This window comes from Mycetomoellerius zeteki, unplaced genomic scaffold (genome assembly GCF_001594055.1).
Source record: "Mycetomoellerius zeteki isolate Tzet28-1 unplaced genomic scaffold, Tzet1.0 scaffold179, whole genome shotgun sequence".
NCBI classification, from domain to species: Eukaryota; Metazoa; Arthropoda; class Insecta; order Hymenoptera; family Formicidae; genus Mycetomoellerius; species Mycetomoellerius zeteki.
Genome location: NW_017256747.1, coordinates 68,330 through 91,489, shown reverse-complemented (window position 1 = coordinate 91,489; position 23,160 = coordinate 68,330). Strand labels below are relative to the sequence as shown.

Below are 23,160 nucleotides of genomic sequence, written 5' to 3'. Positions count from 1 at the left end.
ATATCGAGTGTAATTCAATGAAAAAAATCGTTAGTATTATAAGTTTGTATCTCACTTATACTTCTTATTTTATTATTTTTAAAAGATATATTGTTTCTATGATGTTAGGCGTTACTACTCCATATGTACGTACAACAATACTATGAAAAAGTGCATAGTTCGTTTGGCGTATACAGCATTAAGCTCCCGAGGTCGTAATCAGGGTTTCTATTTCAAATAATGGAAACGTTATACATCGCACGCCCGCGTAACAATTAGCGCGTCGTTACGTAAGACATCCCGCAGCTGAAGTTGCCTCCCTGGTTATCGTTATGCTTTAATTACTACAGGCGGTACTCGTGATCCGTCCGCAAAACACTTTCACATTGTTGCAATATCGCTGATCACATGTAGAAAATAAATAATATTCTTGTACATCTCTGTTTCAATTTATTGAAAATTGTGGAGAAATTTTTTTGTTGCGCAAAATCAGGTCGAGAAGTAGGTACTTATGTACCTACGAGATAGTGAGTTGATAGATTTGATTCACGATAACGGAGCTCACTTCAGTGGCATACTTCTATTTAATTTGCTCTAAAGTCCGACTCTTAATAGTTCCCTCGCTGGTCGTCAGTTAAAACTGACACTTGCCAGAAGCGATTCTTGGATTTTTTCTCACGCAGCACTAAGCGCCGTTTCAACTCTGATCTACTTCTCTTTTGTTTTTAAAAGTTACAGTATAAAAAATTTACTTACATATTACATTTGCGGAAATTCGTATCGTAAAATGGAGTAACTTTAGCCCAAATTGTGATAATACCCAGAATGCTTATCAAAATTGGGATATAAGACGTCTTAAAACCTTCTTAAAGACCTTCTTAAAGATATAAGAATATATAATATTTGTTCGCGTCGCATGCTCCAACATGTTCCAATATGCTCCTATTATACCATAGCTCTTACTCACTCCAACGCGCTTGGTAGAGTCAGTAGGAGCTTATCACTGAAAAAAAAGATTGGCTGCTGCAGCAAATTAGATGGTAAAATATGACATAGCATTTTTAATTGGCTGCAGCAGCCAATCTTTTTTTCAGTGTATGGTAGGAGCATGTTGGAACATGTTAGAACTTGCGACGCGAACAAAACTATAACGTTTTATGTTCTAATTTCGGAAATGCGTGCTAAGCATATTTTTCTAAATTTGAGCCAAAGTTATCCTGGCTGGGTCAATGTTGTCCTGATTATAGGTCTGTTTTCTGTGGCTAGACTAGTGTACACTTTTTGAACTTAAAGTGAGATAGATATACATTTGATATTTGTCGAAAGCGAGAAAGAGAATTTTAGAGCAGTCTAGTGCAGGAACAGAAAACAGACCATTTGTCAAAGTTACACCGTTTTACAGTACAAAAACGAAAGAAATTATACTTTTTTTTATTTAAAAACTCTTTGTTTTTTCTGTAGTTTTTTTTCAAATAGAGAGAGAGAGAGAGAGTCGTCATATCTTCAGTTTTTGTTTCCTTGGAAAATGATAGGTTTTACGGTTTAAGTCATTTTCTAGTACATTTGCTTTCATTTATCCGACCACTTCACCGTGGATCGTCCTGAGCGCACTTCTGGAAGTCTGGTTGAGTGCAGCGTACAGTCGCGACGCGCGTGCATTCGTCGCCGATCCTCCGACAGGTCGGCCGTCTCTCTTACCCTCTCTTTCTCTCTTTCACTCGCTCCGAGGAGACTGCCGCCGATAGAGGCGCTCATGGCACGCTCGGATTAAGTCCGGCTTCGTCGTGCCAGATAGCCGTGAGTCCGTCCGCGGTGCGGACCGATCGCGCGCAACGCTGTCGTACGCGCTTCTCGCGCAGAAGAACGCGTTTGTTCCTTCGACAACGGACGGTAAAAGAAACTCACTCCCACTCGCGCGGGTGGATTGCGTTACGGCGCGATCGGTGAGAAAAAGAGGGAAGGGCAATTGTTCGCGAGCTCGTAAGAAAAGCGATCGTGGCAGCTGTGGATCGCCACAACTCGCGAGAACACCTCTTACTTTTCTCGGCGCAGCAGCCTCGTGCGACTGTCGCTCGAAGACGGAATTGCGTCGCTTCGGTGCTCCGCACGTAGTAAATCGTATCATCGCGGATAGTTCGAGCGTAAATTCAGCGTGAAGTGTATGTGTGTGTGTGTGCGCGTGCATCGGGAAAGGTATGCAATCGTATCTCGGTGAGAAAAGAGTTTTATCTCTGTGATGTGTGACGCGACGCGGTGTATCTTGGAGTGAACAGGGAGACGATCGCTCTTCCTCCTGCCCGAACGTGGAATGCACTACGTATCGGAATGCATGGAACTCAGAGGAATCGTCGTAAGCTGTGGCATGAATAAACCTTGGAATAAACTTTCGGTGAATAATCGACGACAGGTGTATCTCCCATGATCGACGGATTCTCGATCGTAATCCGGAGTCGCGTTGCGACGCGCGTTACTCCATTTTTTCTTCTTCAGCGAATTTAATAGGTTATAATCAGACTCCTATAAATCGTCTTGCAAGTCCCCACCCTTCCCCCCCAACTTCTCTTGACAGACTCGAAGTGTTCACTGCGATCGTAAATCTCGACCGGCTTTGCCAACAATTCCAACGGCATACGTTCTATCTACACCGACGGCAATTCTCTACGATCGTCGCAGATTCTTCGACCAGTTCCACCTGCAATCTGCAGCTGCATCTCCTCTTCCATCGGTTTCTTCTGCAGCGAATCTTCCTCGCTAGACCCATCCGCTCTTGCTGAGCCTGCGTTGTTTCTTCTGACGTGAGCTACGATTTTCTTTCGGAGCAGATATACTGAAAGATTTATTTTAACAGAAGATTTGTTTAAATAGAAAATAAGAAATATCGACAGAAAAAGTGTTTGGACAAAAAATAAAAAAATTTTTTTTCCCATACAAATTTAACACATTTCGAGATAACAAAAAATAACAAGAACCTTATTACGTGATAAGATAGTCGATAAATGTCCCTCCAACGATAAATGATAAATATATACATGTTTCGGTAAAAAAAATTACAAATTTAATTAAAAATTACGTAATAAAAAACGTAAAGAAATTACATACATAGTAAATATATTTAAAAGTATATAATAAAGAAATAAAAAAATACATATATGCATACGAAATATTGGAAGATTAGGAGGAGAATGAAGGAAGAATTTCTTGTGGAAGAAACAATTACGCTGTTACGAAGACGTACACACGAACGAACGTAAAACAAACTTAAACAAGACACAGGTAAAAGTTAGCTCTTTGCGGAAGAAGCCGCCACGGAGAGAATACGACGAGAGAGTCGCGCGTTTACAGTTCAACGCCTCGCATCATCCGCGAGTATCGGTGTAGATAACACAGCCAGCTGATATTCGTCTTGGTTTAACGACGCACGTGTTCTTTCTCTCTCTCTCTCTCTCTCTCTCTCTCTCTCTCTCTCTCTCTCTCACTCGTTTCGGCTATACGCTGTTCAATAGTCTATCTATATTTAGCACGAGTGTCGAGAGGGAAAAAGCGACGAAGAAATATTCCAAAGGAACAAGTCAGCGCGACGAAAGGACCCGACGAAAGGACCGTCACGAAAATCCAAGAGGGAAAGGCACGAAGACAGAAGAAGAAATGTAATCATTGTTATTACCACGACCCTGAAGCTCGTACGTGACTTGAGTTCATCCGCGAGGACGAGAGGGCATTCTAAGAGGCACATTATCGTAGCATTGCCAGTATCTTGATAGCTTACCCTTGACATCGCGCCCCACAATCGATACCGAAGAGACACCCGATACGCAAAAATGCGGTAGCGCTGAGTCGGAGAGCGAATTGGAGCCAATCGAGAGAGGACCGTTTTGCAATCGAGACCTAGTCGATAGCCGACGCAATGCGTGTGGCTATCTACTTACTACGAACAACGCGCCACAAGATAAAATAAACGTCAACACGAACGTGACAGATAAAAAGCGCAGAGCTCGACTGACAATTTAGCGTCCGACATCCTTTCGACGCGTGTGAAAAGAGAAATTGAAACGCACTGATAATTCGTGCCAAATAAGCATGATAGCTTCTCACGATAATCGGACGCAATTTGCTCCGTGAGTTACACGTGGATCCCACATCGCTTTGAGAAGATTTGGGAAATGCGAAGACATGCTGACCGCTGAGAATCCTGAAGAGTCGCCAAAGCGGCGATCTACGTTCTACGTGCCATTGGACGGCAGCGAGCCGGTGCGGCAGCCGATTGCAAAGTTGACTAAAGGCCATTCAACAGATGGCAGTTGTGAAAAATTTGCCTGCAATACTTTTCCCATCGGCAATACGTCGAAGACGCCAACGTCCGGGTCGCTTACGCGCACTTTGAGCAACAATGATGGCTTTACATCGAGGAGAAATGCAGATGAGACGTTACCCGAGGTGAGAGGGAAGGTGCAGTCGTTGACGAGGATCTTCGAGGCGTCCAAGTGCGAACGGCCGCCCGCGACGTCCAATGGTCAGACGGAACAGAGGAAGAAGGTCGAGAGAACGAGGTCGTTCAAGACTATCGAGCGATTCCAAAGCCGGTTCACCGGCAGGAAGGATTCCAACAACAGGAAGGATAATCGTTTGAACAACACCATTGCCTGCTTCGAGGTGGAGAACGATGCCGGACGTAAAAAGAAGCCGACGAATGCCGAAGAGAAACCCGCGGCGAGAATCGTCGTCGAGTCAGCTCCAAAGTCGGCCGGATCCAGCCGCGAGCACAGGATCAGCCATCAGGAGCCCAGGATCAAGCAGAATACGACTCTCACGAATCTTCTGATTCGTAGGACTCACAGCACGAAGTTGGCAAGGAGCAACAGCACGTTGGTACGGCTCGGAAGGCACGCTTCCGTCGATAGTCCTTGCACCGTCGAAAAAACGGATGTTCGTGCAAATAACGATAGATTCAAGAACGAAGAAACCACCGAGGATCCCGCTGTCGCTGATGATGAATGCGTCGAGTCGTCCGTCTTCGAGGACGCCGATATCGATGGCGGAATACACTCAGGTAGACAAACAAGTCTTTCCGGTTTATTAACACACCGCATGTAGATTCTCAATCCGAATCGTCGATGCAATAAATTAAATATGTGGTAAAGATGTATATTGTTTAGCATAATTATGCTAAACATCATGCTAATTACTATGCCAATGTGATTCCAGATTGATGTTGATTTATGTAATGAAAGTAGTTCATTGAATCATTGGAGCGATTTTATAGGTCGTTATATATCTATTAAATATTTCACTAGAAATAGTGAGCAGCTAAACTACACTCAAAAAAGTTATCTTGCAATTATAGTGAAAATTATCTAACAATAAGTTAATATAATAATAAATATACGAAAAATAGCTAAAATAAATTTCTAGCAAGTACTGCGATATTGTATATGTATTGCATATAGTCATATAGATGACAGAGATAGAATTTAGATTTATGTGTTATAAATTCTATGCGTATGATAGATAATTTTCTATCAGATACAAAAAAACAGTTATAGTTCTAACTGGAACAGCAAAATACTTTTTTGCTTGTACGATCATTTAAAATCATATATGAATATTTTTTATCTAAAATTTGAAAGAAGTATTTTTTTTCGATTTTTTTTAGTACAAAAAGTTCAAACGAATTTTATCAAGATAATCTTATTGATAAAAAAGATTTATGTACGATAGGTCAGTCAATAAGTAACTTTAATTTAGACCTCGACAATCAAAGTGGTAAAAATTAAAGTTAGTTATTAACTCGCTCACGTATATTTTTTACGAATATATCTAAAGAAATCCTTTTTATCGAGAATATTAAGGTAACGTTAGGACCATGAAGAAATTTAATTGCATTTATACATACTTGTCATTAATTATCCTACTGCAACATTATGTTATTATAATGAGCCGAAGCGATATGAGATCTACGTTTAGTAAGTGGATAGTAAGATATTTAATAGTACTCTCTAAATCTGAAACAGTGGATAATCACTGATATCAGTGCCAAGTATGCCACTGGTAATCAGTAAATGAAATGTAAGATTCCTAACCAAGCTGATCTTTATTATGTGATCTAACTAACCTTGTTTTAGTGCATAAATTCAATGAATATGGTATTGAAAGATTGAAATTAATATGCAAATATCAATATTTTAGTTATATAAACATTCAAACATTCTTCCTTTTTTAGTTGAACTTTACTGATTATCAGTGCCAAGTATGCCACTGGGTAATTAGTGACTAACCACTAATTCAGATTTAGAGAGTAACGTACTCGCGAGATCAATCATATCAGTACTTAAAATCGCTGGAATGATCTTCAAATAAATCAGTACCGGATGTACCGGTTTAAGCGAGTAAGCAACGAGTGTTAATTAGCCACTTCCGCACGGTTTCTTACGTCAGCCTCAGCCCCTAAACGATTTTTGTTTTCGACTTGATAATTGCGCAATAATTATACGTTACGCTGTTCCCAAAGCTGCATTTAGAAGCATAGCAAGATTTACGAGGAGATCGAAAGTTTTATCAGTAACTGATTCTGAAGATTCGCTTAATAAGATCTTAGGTAAACACTGCAGACCTGTTATTCACTTCTGAAAATGCTTTATGACTGTCTAAACGTTATACTTATCCCATGATTATCAAAGAAATCCTTTTTACACACATCTGCAGTAAAATTAAAAATTATTTTAATTTTAAATAGTATAAAAACTATGATATACACTTAAACCGATTTATTAATTTTTTTCTAACATTGCATTTTTAAATTGAAAATTTCGAAAAATTATGTGCGTTAATAATTCTGTTGCTTTCTTGTAACGTAAACTATAATAAAATTTTTTTCTTTTATTATCTCTAACATGTAAAATCGAGAAGAAAAGAATTAACTATTCTAGTTTGTGGAGGATTGTATACACTGTTGCACTCAGTTTTAAGTGTACTCACTCGATATTATACTCTAAAAGTCTAAACATGGCGATTGAAAGAAAACTTTTACGAGCCGTAGTATACTAATCGTAATTACATAGCGCAAAATTACAGAGTACGTTTATCACCGAAAGATTCGTGGGACTTTTAAGGGAAGCATATGTGCATAATGATTATTCACGCAAGCGAAACAGCGTTACGCATTGTCATATCTTTCTTGATAATATATCAGCTTTTTGCAGGCGATGATAATATTTACGCGGAAACATGCGTACGCGGAAACATTATATAGTGATCTCAACATTCACATATCATTTTCAATATATTTCTTATTTGATTTGTCATCTACATAAACAAAATTATTTTTTTTATCTTACAATTAGATGGAGATAAATATTATATGTTTCTAAACAATCTCAATACTGAAATCATTTATTAAATCATTCTTAAAATTATTATTTTATAAAATGCTCCATAATTAGAGTATTTTTTAAATATATTAAAATAACAATAATTAACGAGCGTTAAATGAATATTAAATTATCTGTCGAAACATATTCATTATAGTAAACTTTCTTTTTTCCACTTTTTTCAACTTTTTTTATTATTGGTGAAATATACTTCGTAGGAAAGAAAGTTCGCGAAAGGATTTAATTTGATTTACTGCAAATCTCTGTTTCAAGAAATATGCTTCGTTCGAGCCCTCCAAATTGTAGATTGCGTTTCACATTATAAATAAAGCAAGAGTCTTACATTAAATAATTTACGGTTTAGAGATCAAAAGAGCTAAAATATAAGCGACAAGGCTTTATCTAATTCAAACTGCGGCGAATGAATCGTCGCATTTCACATCTGCGTGTCCTCCTTCCCTCGAGTTAATTGTGAAAAATGCAAAGCATACACAGCTAAACACGGTTATCGGAATAAGTACACACGGTCGCGCGTATTAAATCTTCCCTCGAATACACTCTGGTACCGCAGATGATGGAGCGTCTACTCACATTTTCTTCTTCGCTCCGTAAAATTATCTTGATATATTGGCGAAATTTAACAGGGCTGATCTAATGCTTCCGAGAATCTTATTATGACACAACGAAGAATCAGCGAAAAGAATATGCATATAATACAGAGTGTCCCAGATCTGACTTTGGATTCTCTATGTCATTTATGATTAATTCCTAAATTTTTTAATATTGAGTATTTTATTGATTTTTTAATTCATTAAATTATAAATCTCTCAATCTAATATTAAATGATTAACATCAATTATTTTATCCTGTATTTGAAAAAAGAATTCTTTTTTTCCTTCGTTTTTAATCGCTTATGACTTTTTAGATTATTTACATGTCTGCTAAAAAAAAATCGATTTCAAGACTAATTAAAGAAGTATATGTTTAAAAGATGATTCGTTGATTCAGATCTAGGGCACCTTCGTACGTCTCGTTTATTTTTATTCCGAGAAGAGCACGTGTTTGCCTTTTAAAAGAGGATCTTACTTTGATGAGTTACGCAAGAATTAGCTTTATTTTCAATTACGTTTTCTTCAGATAATGAAACATTCGCGTATATTAGATACATATCAATACTTATGTCTATATAACTTACTATATTATGCACTAGATATTTTATCTTTTAAAAAGAATTCCTAAAATAGTTTATTTATATATATTTAAATATATTTCTAATAAACTATAATTTATACATATATAAAAGACAAAAAATTGTATCTAAACAGATAACGCATTGAACGGTTCCAAGTTCGTATATACTATTATATATAAAATTTTAATTAAGAAATTTTTAAGCAATATTTTTTACATTTTCCAAACGTTTTGATATAAAGATTGCTTAGGTCACCATCGCGTGTCACAAGCTCTCAAACGAAGGCAGAAATTGTCTCTAGAGATATCCGATATAATCGTAATGTAGCGAGAGAAAGAGGTGTAAGACGTTTCATATGGACATAAATAAAGTGTAAGACGTTTCACATGGACATTTCATAGCGATCTCACGTTGTCTAAATCCACAATCTACTTTGCCAGAGCTTATTGCATCGGTTCTAAACTTATGAAATTATTCCGACGTGCCGATAAAACGAAACCAACATCAACGAATCTGCCGCATGGTTTCACGAAAGCGTCGTTGCGACACGCCACGCGCCGTTTTCTCAATGCCATTTACTGCTCCACGACTGTTTCACCTTCTCTCCAGCGTCACGATCTCTCTATGCTAATTTTGTCGGGAAGTAGGAAATGGTGCAGCGCAATAGATTCACCAAAAGAATGGCAAAGTGGTAAATTACGTTTACGTTACCACACGAATGAAATAAACGCGATGGACGTAGCGAAGGTTTTATCGCCAAGTTTAGAATGATTTATACTACGACTAGTAGATTGCAAACTGTACTCAACAAAGTTTTTTAGCTCTACCTACACATTTTTATGACCATATACTGACATCGGAGTGCTATTATTTTTATCACATAATGAACATTATCGTGAACATTATATTTCAATATAAAATTCAATTTATTGTATTAGAATAATATTAATAATGCAATTGAGGAAAAAGTCGATTTATGTTCCAATGGAATCAAGTTCACGCAGTGTTTAAAATTTGAAAATAAAGTATATCCTCGGATATTATATCGCTTCATGTTTATAGAATGTGAATTCAACCGATACTTAAGAGTCTGGAGTTAACAATTTTGTTTTGTGACTATGAAATTTCTATATTCTCAATTCGTAAAACATAATTTGCTCAATTTAAAGAGAACTAGGAACGTCAATCACTAGTAGACCCTATCATAGATTCTATCCGCGTAGTTATATGTTGAAAATTGTGCGGTAAATTGGACAGGTTGAGTGACAGAAATGAACGAGAAGGTTTTTGCGGTGGCCTCGTAAATCAGGCCGATACAAAGAGGAGAGAAAGAGCAGAAGATCGAATTTTGCGATTCTGTCGACGAATTCGTCGGTACCGTTAGGACGGCAGAAATTGCATCGCGACGCCCGCCACCGCATGCCTTTTATTTCTCGTCGGCCGAAGATCATCTTAATTAAAGAACCGGAGGATTACACGCATTGACTCATAAGTTGTTCAAACGAGTCATTACTCTCCGTTCATCTCCCGCTATATATGCCGTAGCTAAGCAAGTATAAGAACAAGAGTTTATCCAGTAAACGAATGCAAGAACTATAATGAATATTATGGCTTTCATTGCTTTTTACTTTTAAATTTTACTTGCAAGAAACCATTTCTAATTATATTTTTAAATATTCTGTAAAATATGTATTAAGATGTAGTTATTAAGGTTTTTATTAGCTACATTTTAATGTTACAAAATTAATTTATGATATATTAAAAAAATAAAAGAATCGGAAAAAAGATTTACTTTATTTTTAATGCAATATTTTTTTTAAATTACACAGAACATTTTATTTTTTTTAGTTGTCTTCTTAATATTTGTAATAAATTGTGCATTTAGTTGTTTTGATATCGTTGTTGAGATAATATAAAGTATATGCTATTTTTGACGAAGGTTGACAAGATTAATAAACCTGACAGGAATGTGGTCCCCGAGATTTTTGTGACCAACTAGTTGGAACGTGACTGCTAACGACAGAGGATCCCCACCGTTTGCAAATCGCGTTGATTGCAATCCAGGGACCTGCATCGACATTTTTGAGAATCTACTTATATAGTGGCCTTTCGTTCAACCACCTGCCCTCCTCGAGTCCAAATCGAAAGAAAAAGTCACCGTGATTATAGTTCGCTCGACCAAACTTCTCTGGCATACAGACATTGTCTCTTTATATATATGTATATATATATATATATATATACAATACTTTTAATATTTTCTTTGCTATCTCTTGTTGAGTATAGGTACACTGAAAAAAAAAGATTGACTGCTGCTGTTTTTGGTGCCAATTGCAGCCAATTTTTGGTTGTATTAGGCTATCGAAATTTTATACTGACATTGCGGTTAGGCTAACGCAACCAAAAATTGGTTGTTGCAACCAAAAATTAGTTGTTGCAACCAAAAATTGGCTGCTGCAGCCAATTAAAAATGCTATGCCATATTTTACCATCTAATTTGCTGCAGCAGCCAATCTTTTTTTTTAGTGTATTCATCCCTATTTATGACTAATTAAAAAAATTAGAAAATTCAATAATAGCAATGATTTTATAAATCAATCAATCTTTTAAAAATTGACAAGAATTTAATTAATATATATATATGTTTTCGTGTTAAAAAAAATAGGTTATAAAAGTTACTGTTTATTCTGAATCTTTTAAATAATTAAATCTTATTATATATCGATACATATTTCGTTTTTTGGCGCGTGAAATGCAAATATTTATTTTGAAAACCATTTAAGATAAAATTCTTTGTTATAATAATAATAAATGAAATAGATTTTTCATGAATTTGCTTCTCTATACAACTTATGACGTATATGATAAGCGTGCTTTACAAAAACACCATAAGGTCGGTATCGCATGATATTGCTGTATGGACCATATTGCATGGCATGGTAGAAAAAGTATAGATATCGCGCCGCCACCGTTCGATCTCGTTTATTCTCTGAGCTTTCAGGATTTCGTTGCGTTTCGCACAATGACACGAGTGCGATTTTTTGTATTTATTCTGACGCTCTCTGAGTTTTCACGTAAAAAAAGTTTATCCCATTAATCGATCTTGCAAATGCGTATTTAAGAGATCTGATCGGATTATTTTTTCTTCGATTCATGTTCTACTTCCGCCGCTTGTCTCTCGGCTTGTCTTGTCTCCACGAAAAATTACCATTACGATGAAACCGCAAATGGTAACTTTATTTTGGCAACCGTTGCGAGATGAAAATTCCGTTCTAATCTCTTTCTCCCTTTCCGTTTTTGCACAAATGGGGAACTCACTGAATCACTCACTCGGAAGAGACATGAGATTAAACGGGAGTATAACACGCAAATGTTTTCTGTTGTAAAAATGTTGATGCAGGAATACTAGTGGTTCAACGACGCATTCACGCGAAATTAATAGCGCTTTTTCGATTTATTTTCTAAAAAGCTTCCCAAATACATTGGCATATATATATATATATATACAATAAATTTTTTTTAAAAATGTTTAATGTTATAAGAATTTTTGTTAATAGAAAAGAGATCATTCAAAATTGTAAAATGTTTTAACATTCTAAGTTTATAGTTTTACTTCATTCAAAATGTTATTATTTCCTCTAGCCTATATAGATTTCCATTCGTGATTGAATTTTTCATTTTGAAATTAATATTCCATGTTAGTTTAGCTGTGATAACGGATATATCAATGACATTAGGAAATAATGACGTCATCGATTATATGAACTCGCAAAACCTCATGGTAGATATTAACGGCGTCTCATTGACTAAAAGTTTCGTGTGCGATACTGAACCAGATTTCTTCAAGGCGTATTGCTTAATGTGAGTCTCGTTGTGAAACAATTTCGACACGATGTTACTTAATTACAACTGATACCAGTTTAACTCATGGCCTTTCATACCGTCGTATAGTTTACACATCACCAATTAAACTTTCAATCGTTGATTACCATTTGTTTGATGGTATCTAATTCAAATATAACATTTATCGTAGACAGTACAAGTTACGGCATCAACGCATGCCGATTAAATTACGATTATATTCGAGTATCAAAAAGTATTAAACTTTGTGCCTTAATGTGTATATTAGCTTTATTATTTTAAAACATAATACGAAGTATAAAATATTACATGGAAGAGAAATGAAGTTATTTCGAGAAATTCATGTGTCTGTCCAGTATTAACAAGAATAGACTGAATTGAATTCTAGAGTGTCTTCCACGAACGACCGAACGTGAGAATATGCTGGAAATCTATTCCCATCAGATTTCCCAGCATGGCGAGATTCTTTGATTCTGTTTTCAGAAAAGAAGTTAGAGATTCTTTAACGACTCATTTTCGTTTTCTCACGATCGATTTCGCGATTGACTCGTTCTGATTTCATTTACAGTTTTCATATGGACGAGAAAGCTTGAATCTATCAATTTTTCTATCAATTCGTAAATCTTTTTAATCCGTGTATAGAATGACGAATATCGAAAAGTTATAATGTAGAAATTGGACATAAAATGTTTTACCTATTAAAGATTTTTAACAATAAATATTGTAAAAGTAGATAAAACAATAATAATATCCAGAAAAAGTTTTCATACTTCATTGATATTCAATTGCTTATGAGTTTTACATATATTTACATTTCTTACTTTTTTATCGATAGCTATCAATAACACATTAGAATCTCTTTATATGTATTTATATAACCGATTCACGTTGCAACTCAATGTTAGAGCAAAGTTCTGTTAGTCAAGGCAAGCTAACAGTCGACAGACCACAATTACACGAAGTGAGCGGATTTCTTTCCTTTCGCCCCGCGGCGGTGGTGGTTGGTGCGTGAGAACAGCGAGTGATCGAAGTACGCTGCTGTGCATGTCAAAAGTCGGTAACGAAACCTGTTATTTTTTAATACTTACCCGATTATTTGCCAATTTTTTTATCGCAGTTATCTTCCTAAGAAATGAACGAATTTCTCGTAGGAAAATTATCACGAATTCGGTACAGAACAATAGTAGCATTCTTTCATCGAAAATTTGTTATCTGGATTAGATGGATGTTTATCAATCTTATATATCAATTCCTTTTATTGAGACTTTAAATGTCTTCAAAGCTTTTCTTTGGAAGAAAAATAACTTATTATTAATTATTATTTATATTATAATAAAAGTACATAAAATACATAATGTAATATGGCTCAAGTAGTAAAAAAGTTTGTAAGTAAAAATATGATACCTATAGGAATCTAAAATGTAAAAGCATGACTGCTGACATGAGATGGACACGCATTATTTAAATAGACGATAGATAAAATCAACTGGGGGAATATGCGACAGTCACGATCGATTTAGTTCGATTCATTGAGCAAATCTTAAATCAAGCGATATACTGAAGGATTTCGCTATCGTCGTGGAAATAGGGCGTGGCTAAAACAGTTATCGAGAAAGGTCACGGATTAAAACAGCTCTCTTTATTTCAGGTGGGAAAACGATGTAAATTATCGATATACCGCAAAGATATATTTCTGCTCCCTATGTATCGCGACACGAATCGATATCTGCAACAATCGATTGAACTCCACACGAGCATAACTCGACTTCATTGTCATCAGCTATCAAATTTATTTTTAGAAGATTATATTTTTACATTTATATAAAAAATTAATTTAATTGTGGCGATGTCATTAATTTGTGAAACTATAATGGTAAGCATAACTATATTTATTGTATTCCTATTTTTTATATTATTTAATATCGTATTATTTTATTATTTATCAAATTTATTTGCGCTATTTGTATATTTTGATACGTCTCAGTCGTTCTATAGCAAACCTTGTAAATCCATAAATACGGAAGTGTGTATGCAGTAAATACGCACGTGCGAACGTCACTCTCAAGCTGATCATTTCTCTACACATGTGCTTCTCTCCGACGCGCGATTTTCCGTATATTCAGTACCGCGACCGGCCTACTGAACTCTGATCGGCACAGCGAATCAATGTGTGCCAGTTGTACTTAGCGTCGATCTTGGTTGTCTTGTTCATCGATTGCACGTATGAACACCAAAGATCAAAGTTGGCTAATTAATGTTAAATGCAAATTGACCGTCAACAATGCACCACTCGGTATAGACGTTTTATGTATAGGACGTCCCACGTGGAGAATTCAACGGAAAATGATTGACAGAGATGAGGTTGACGTATGCAAATGTGACTATGCCTTTCCTCTCGAAGATAGAAATCCCGTGACGCGTAGTAGAATCCCTCGTTTACTCTTACGTCTCTAAGCCATACAACTCGACAATAAATATGCTAATTTCCCGGTTGCTACACTCTAGTTTTCCGACGTAGATAGGGGAAGATAGACGCATTGCAACGCAGACAAATAAAGCGATCTAAAAGTCAACCATCGGATTGTTTATTCAGTAAATTTCTTTTATAATTTATTTAAAAATATTTTTTATTTAAAAATAACAAATATATCCTTTTAGTGAATGATTTATAAGAATTATAATATATAAGAATAAAAATAAAGCTTAGAAACAAGCAAAAATGAATTTAGATTCACTTTGTATCAATATAACTTCCTTCTTTATTTGTGAAATATTATTCATTGTTATGAAATTTACAGTTTATTATTTTTGCAATATAAGTCCACAAAATTTCAAAAACCTGTTACATGGTGTAACTAATTTAATATACCTAGCGTGTCTGTGGCACGTGTCAGTGAACTTAAGCATTGTTCGCATTAGAAAAAGGATCCCGCCAAAACATATCGCCGGCGATATGATACGATTGTGTATCGCGACACATTTTTCCATCTCATTTCTAAATGATCCACTTTGTGTTTCATGGAGCAGTAGCTAACATTATCAAGTTCAAAGCGGTTTACCGGACATGACGCAACGATAACCATCAATAACCTCGAGAACGCTGTAGTGTTCACTGCATTATAAATTAATTTTGTTTATTGTTTGGTATAAAAAAAAACAGAATTTATATAAAAAGGATTGTTGAGATATTGAATATTTGAAAGATGATCGTGAAAAAGATCATGTATATGTATGTATATGTATGTATATTATTTAAAAATTGATTTCTTTAGAGAAAGGTGATCGATTTTTAAAACAGTTTATTTTATTGCTCCGAAATATTGACAAGTCGTATCTAATCGGCGTAATTGGCACGAAGCGTCCTTTCCTTGCGTTTGGATGGAGCTGCCGGAAGTGACATCAGGCGAATGCGTGATGGGCGTACGTCGGGTTGCAATGGATTCTGCAAAAAAGTGCCGATATACATGTCCTACCATGCAGTCAAATGCCATTAACTAATGGTCGGCACAAATGCATTGTCGAGGACACGATCAATTGAAATAGCAATTTACTACGAGGTTAGCGGCAGAATTGAGCGTTAAATTACGCGGGGGTAAAACTGGTAAAATTTACATGTCACCTTGACTGAAAAGGAAGCACGGTCCACTAGAAAAAAATCTGCAGGCATTACGAAATCTGATACAATGACGGTACAGAATTAACTATTCTGATCTATTGAATTTGTAATGGTGCTTACCTTTTTGTTGTTATGTCATCATTTGTTATACATGAATAATCCAAGATTTGTCACCTAAAAGATTTTAAAAATAACAATTGCAGGGAAAACTTTTTCCAAATGATATTTTATTTGTTTTTATTTATTTTGATACTTATAATTAAGCAATAAATACAACTTTTGTTTGCAACTCTAATTGGGTATAATTTGACATCATGAATTTAACAGTGATTAACATGTATATACTAGAAACACCGCGAATTTATTTGCGCGGAGCAACGAACTTGCCGATTAATTACAACAGCTGATTAGCGATGAGTATGCGCGCGCGATAACTTATTAGCGCAATTAATCACACGATTGTCATTAATCAACGCGTCATACTTTCTACTTTCGCGATCATCGCATTACACAATGCCGTCGTAATTTTTTTCACATGAGTCATCATGACCTCCAAATCGAATCACGCAATATCGTGGGAATTGTAATTATTCGAAACGTTATCACTTTTTGTGAGAATATATTAACTTAACCACGTTTTTAGGTCAACATCATCAATCACTATTCATCATCGGTATTTCATTTTTTCGTTAAGGATTTTATATAATTTATAAGCAGAAAGTTACTTTTTATTTTTTCCTCTTAAACACACACGCGCGCTAAGATGTATTAATTAAACAATTGCTATATTATTATAAATATTTCATTACAATGAAAATTATGTAATTAACAATTTCGATATGGTCTCATAAAATCATAATTTTCTCTCATAATCTCTTTAATAGAAGATAAATAATATGCACAAATAACACGTATAAAGCATATTATGTTTTAGAAAATTGTCGTTGTACGGGATTCTTACACTAACGAAAAATTTTGTATGACCTATTTTCAGTAATGAGAGTCCATCATTTCCGTAATAGTACGTGAACGTAGTCATTGATAGTTAATTAAGTTTGCGGTTGAATTTGTCAGCCGTTGTTATCGCACGGTTTGCTTTTCCACACTCGAGAGCATTGCAGCGCGACGTTTCATCTTGTCATGAGAATTGCAAACCGCAGAAGCGACGAGACGAGTTTCCGCCTTGGCAAAACCGTGGAATTTCCATTCCTGTCAAATGTGGCAAAATTAATATCATTATTTGTCAATTTGTAAGATAATTACATCGTTTGTCCGAACACTGCTTTCTTCATTATCAATGATTCTGATCAATATTCAGTTCAATTTAATTAATTTAATTATTAAGTGTATTATCCATTTATCTAGAAAGAATGCTTCTTTTTGGAAATGACAAGATATTTCTTAGGAAAATTATCATAACAATATATAATTTCTGAAAAAAATAAAAACTTAAATATATTTTTCAATTATAGGTAAAATTTGAGAACCACAATAAAAACGTTTTTTTTATTACAAAAGTATACTAAATTGAAACATCGGTAGATATAGGGGAGGGAGAGAGAGAGAGAGAAAGAGATAACGTTTATTATTTTTAATTATAACTAAAATGATGCAACCAAAGTATGAAGTAAGATGAGTGTTACTCTTGACAAAGTATTTCAATAATTTTTTATTTAACAAAGAAAGATCTAATCTCAATTGATTATTAAAAAAGGAAGAAACATACAAAGATACACAATGCAGCTGTCGATTTCCGTAACTTCTGAAAAGCTTATTGTCACGAGATGTGAGAAATGTGACGTTTTACACCTTTGTCTGCTTCAAATCACACTATCTGACTTATCTGAAATTCGCGCCTCGAAATGAGCCTCCGTATTAATTTGCATAATTACGTTACTCGATAAGGATCATCCTCCATTGTTAGGATTTTCATTCACGGAAAAGAGTTGCGCGACCTACATAATTGCCTTCGTCACCTATGTATACGCACAGAGATGGTTGGGCCTGATTCGTGAACAATGAGCATATAAAGAGCGCCTTAATCCGCAAAAATGTCCCATTGTGACAGCACAACTGCACCGCCCTTCCATCTCCCTTTCGATCACTTTAAAAGCTACTTTATGGCACGGGTCGTGACTAGATGAATGTCCCTATGGTTCTGCGGCTCACTACCGTTAAAGTTAAACTTTTTTCGAGCTTTGTCGCACCTTGTTTGTGCGAGCGTCATCCTATCGATGCTGCATCCTATCAGCCACACCCCTTTCTCGTTGCATCTGCATAATTCACCGAATCGATCCGACGTGCCCTTCTGATAGTTTATTTAGAAAGATGATGCTATTGAATCCCAGAAATAGCATGACATAGTTGATTTATATCACGTTATTACTTTGATCGTGATTTTCATGATTTTTAATATATGTACTATTATAAAATGCAGCTAGAGATCTTGAATATTATGATAAAAAATATCAAATTAAAGATTACTCCTAAAATATGCACTAACCTTTATTCAAAGTTTGATACATAGAAGTTGTTAAAATAAAATTTTTATACACTATTAAATTCATAATATCAATTTATATCATGCATAATTTGAGTTATTTTGTATTATTTCTATGGTCTACTTCTACTCAATATAGCGTTAATTTAACTAAAACAATGGAGTTAAACAATTTAATCTAAGAAAATGTGTATTAAATTTGATTCAAATTCAGTTTGTTATTTACTAAATGCATACGTTTTGAGATATAGACGTTGTTTACTTTGAAAGTAACTACTGAGATGGATTGATTTACATTCTAATATCATGGAAGTTAAACAAAATGTTACTTAATTCAAAGTATTGGGTTACCACTACTCCTTTGATGTCTAACAGTATATCTGCACTAAAAAGAGAGTTATAGCTACCAAATGTTGAATGAAATAATTTCAATCAAATGTGCAGGTAATATAACGAAACATAATTTTATAATACCTTTACTTGTATTTAGTAAATATTACCAAACGGTATTACTAACGGTAATACTCACTAAATATTTGTAAAGATAAAATTATGTTTGCTTTTATTACCTGAATATTTGAAATTATTTCACTCAACGTTTGGTAACCCGATTATACATTTAATTATACATATAATAGAAAACGATAAAAAATAAACGTTAGATTATTACTTGTAACATAGTAAAATGAGAAAAGATGCGCAGAAACTTGCACTTTATCTTACATGTATCTTCTACTACAAAAGCAATATGTTGAATGAAATAATTTCAATCAAATGTGCAGGTAATATAACGAAACATAATTTTATAATACCTTTACTTGTATTTAGTAAATATTACCAAACGGTATTACTAACGGTAATACTCACTAAATATTTGTAAAGATAAAATTATGTTTGCTTTTATTACCTGAATATTTGAAATTATTTCACTCAACGTTTGGTAACCCGATTATACATTTAATTATACATATAATAGAAAACGATAAAAAATAAACGTTAGATTATTACTTGTAACATAGTAAAATGAGAAAAGATGCGCAGAAACTTGCACTTTATCTTACATGTATCTTCTACTACAAAAGCAATATTAAAACATTTTTATGCGGTTAAAAAGTTACTATTGCACCACGAAAACCATTAATGAACGATACTTTTCGATAAAATGGAATTTAATCACTACCACCTAGATAAAAAATCTAGATAAAAATATGGGCAACGAAGTAAGAGTCGTATTGTACCAGTAGTACGAATTTAAACATTCTAGATTATGTTAAACAATCGATGACCCATGGTATTCCGTGATCCATGGGGCCCCGGTTTCCCCTATAGTATAAATATAATTCACATTGAATTATTTAAGCATTAAAGGTCTAGCTTCGACCGCTGTAAATATAAATCTATTAAGAATCCATGTATTTTATGTATATTAATAATAATAATAATAATTTTATTATGTATAGGATGTTGAAAACACCTGGTCTATTTCGTTTACAATAATTCTCGCAGTATCGAGGGTACTACGCGAAACGAAACACTCGATTTGCGATGATCATGTTCTTACCGCAATCCAAGAGCGTGAATCGACTTTCGCGTCTGGATGTACTCTCCAGTCAGCTTCGACATAGAGAACATTGCTTTCCTCCTCACTACGTTTCTTAGTTCTCTCCTTAGGGCGCGCGGATGAGTCACGTTTACTCCGACGAAGACCCGTGAACTCCTGCCTCGTCATCCGCCGAGAGTAACGACCCTGACTGTCCCTTTTTCTCCGTCACAAACCAGAAACCGATCCTTCGATGTCATCTAGCTGGGAATTTGTTAGAGGGAAACTTAATTACTAGGTCAGAAACGCCGTGTGATTTTTTAGAAAATATTTATCGCGATGTCCTAATTTAGATTCCTCGCAAATAAAATGCTTTCAAGTATATAATAAATATTGAAAAGAAAACAACAATATTTTTAATATATTATATATTAAATTTTTAAATATGTATATTATTAATACTATTTAATATTTGAATATAGATATCGAATTTAATCGAATTTTTTTTCTACTTCATATTTCAATGATTTTTTTAGTTCATTAATTGTATTAATTACTTTGTCGACAGGATATACGGAGGGAATTTTCTTTTGGAACTTGCCTGAAAATTGTGGTAATTGTGGGATAACACAATGTTTAAAAAAATGTTATATAATTATCTCTGATTTATTAATATTTCCATAATAAAATATAAAATATGCTTGATTTATTTTACTAAAAGATATAGTAAAATTTCAATAGTTTAAAAATATGTTAAACAGTCTATGATTCTTATTATTTTAAATAGAATAGATGCCAAGTAGTGATAAACATATAAAATATCTTATACAAATTTTACAATACAGCATATTTTCAACTTGATCTGATCGCTTATGATAATTTATTATAATAATTAAAAATGTGCGTCTACAATAATTACGTTTTCGATTTACATCGCTTATATATCTGTGTCTCTGTAAAAATAAACTTTGTTTATTATTTTTGTTTATTTATATTCTTGTCATTCTTTTCCATCAAGCATTATATCAAGCTTTTGGAGGATTATTTAAAGTTCTTTCTCTAACGCAATTTTCGGAGTTCTCGCCCCAAAACCAATATATTTTCTCCTTCACGAACATCTCCTCAGATAAGATTTATCATCGATAAGCAATTTTCAAAGAAATATTTGTCTCGTTTTCTGATAAGAAATAGTAAGGAATCACATACCTGTGTTGTAAAACTATAGTCTTCTTTGCAATTTAAATTACTCTTGATGATAAATCTTATTAATAACGTTCATCATTAAGCTAATACTTAGAAGTAAAAAAAAAGTAGCGTTGTATTTAAAAATAACACTTTTATTCTTGTACTTTTAAAACATTTAAATAACTTTTAAACCGCAGAACTGCATTCCCATTGTATACATCATCTCTGTATGTAATCTCAATATCTTCGATCGAGGACAAAATCATGTTAAAAATTACACATGACTCGTGCGTCCGTGAATGAAGCTGCGCGGTGAGTGCAACATGCAAAAGTACAACAGTAGCAACAGAAGTAGGACATCCGGCAAAAGCAGCGCGTGAATGTTGTAAAAGTGGCGATGAATAATACATGTATATTACAGCGAGATTAGCGTTATTAAAATATACCGGTTTTCCTTTGCAAAAAGTTCGTCGATGCGTTCAGCTGAGAAAGTGGATCGTCATACGTATCTGGGAAAAGTCGCATTTAAAAATTTTCGCAGCCTCTCACACTGTCTGTTTATCCGTCAGCGGAACGAGCACGCGTGCTTCTATTAATTACGAATCTAATTAACTGGCTGTTAAACTTAGCCTTCTTAGATTCTTCACGGTCGCGTAACGATGAGATTGCTAGCTGCGATGTTTTGCAGCACATTCACGATTAAGTGATTGGACACGAGAGACATCGCGAATTAAATTTCTTCGTTCGCGTTTATGACGTAGCATCATGATGTTGAAAAATCTGTGACGAAGCAAACTGATTTATTATTTATGAACATTTACTAATAATTATAATTTTTTAATCTTATGATTCCTATGCTAATTTTCCAAATATAAGTTCCTAACAAAAGTTGTAAGTAAAGCAAGCGGTGAGCGGTTTACTTATAAGTATAAGTAAAGCGAACCCCAAAAAATTTTCTGTGTAATAGCATGTTTATGAGGTCAAAAGTTATATTAAAAAATAGTAAATAAACATATCAATGCGTAAATATAATACAACGCCATTTATTCTTATTTATATCGATATGATATTTCTTTAAAATTATAATTATAATAATGAAACAGTTATACAGTTCTTGTATATACTCTACCTCTTGTTATTGCACAACTCTGCAAATAACTTGTGTTATTAAATTAATATTAATTTTTTAATGATAAATAAAAGTTAAATCTTTAAGGTATAGGGTGAGTGCAAAAATTCATGCCCGATTTATTATTCAAAGTTCAAACGAAATTTTGTTAAAAATGAATGAAATTTAAATTACAAAAAAAGTTTTAAAGCTTGAAATCTCTATTTTCGAATGATTACTATATTTTTTAATTTATGTGAGTTTTATAATTTTTACATATAGAAAACTACAAATTAAACAAAATGGGAAATTTTTTCTTCATTTTGTGGGCCTGTTACATGTCCAAAAAAATTTACAAAAATTTTTGAATGTAAAAATTTAAAGTTTTCCCATATAAAATCGTTTTTAAAAAATGTCCTTACGATTTTTTGTTACTGCAAGTTGTTGCGAATTAAATAAAAGAATATTTTGACTTTGATTGCTCATAACTCCGTCAAAACCATCACAATTTAAAAAAACAAATTCTTAAATTCTCTCCTCAGATAGAGTAAGATTTAGATTTTATTTTATTTTTAACAAAAATAGCAGCTGTTTGAATTTTGAATAATAAAATTATTATTTCACGCTAAAAAAACCATATGTGCGTACACATATACAGGGTGTTTCCAAATTAAATGGCAAAACTTCGGGAGCGTGTAGAGGAGTAAAAAACTAAGAAAAAAAGTCCTATAGACATATGCTCCTTTTTGCTTTGTTTCGCAGGAAATCACGAAAAAAGAAAAAAATATATTTAATTTATTATTTTAATTATTTTA

General features: G+C 34.1%; 1 protein-coding gene across 5 annotated transcripts in view; it reads left to right on the top strand.

Moving 5' to 3' along the window:
- The window catches only part of raskol (Ras GTPase-activating protein raskol), a 350,704-nt gene that overhangs the window by 274,881 nt on the left and 52,663 nt on the right, over positions 1 to 23,160 (top strand). The window contains exon 1 of one of the 5 annotated variants that reach the window (XM_018446321.1): positions 3,152 to 5,026. The exons of the other annotated variants lie outside the window; for them this stretch is intronic. Coding sequence (XP_018301823.1) covers positions 4,150 to 5,026 — 877 coding nt within the window. The 5' untranslated portion in view covers positions 3,152 to 4,149. Of the gene's footprint in view, positions 1 to 3,151; positions 5,027 to 23,160 lie in introns of those variants that run through there. 5 annotated transcript variants of the gene reach the window in all.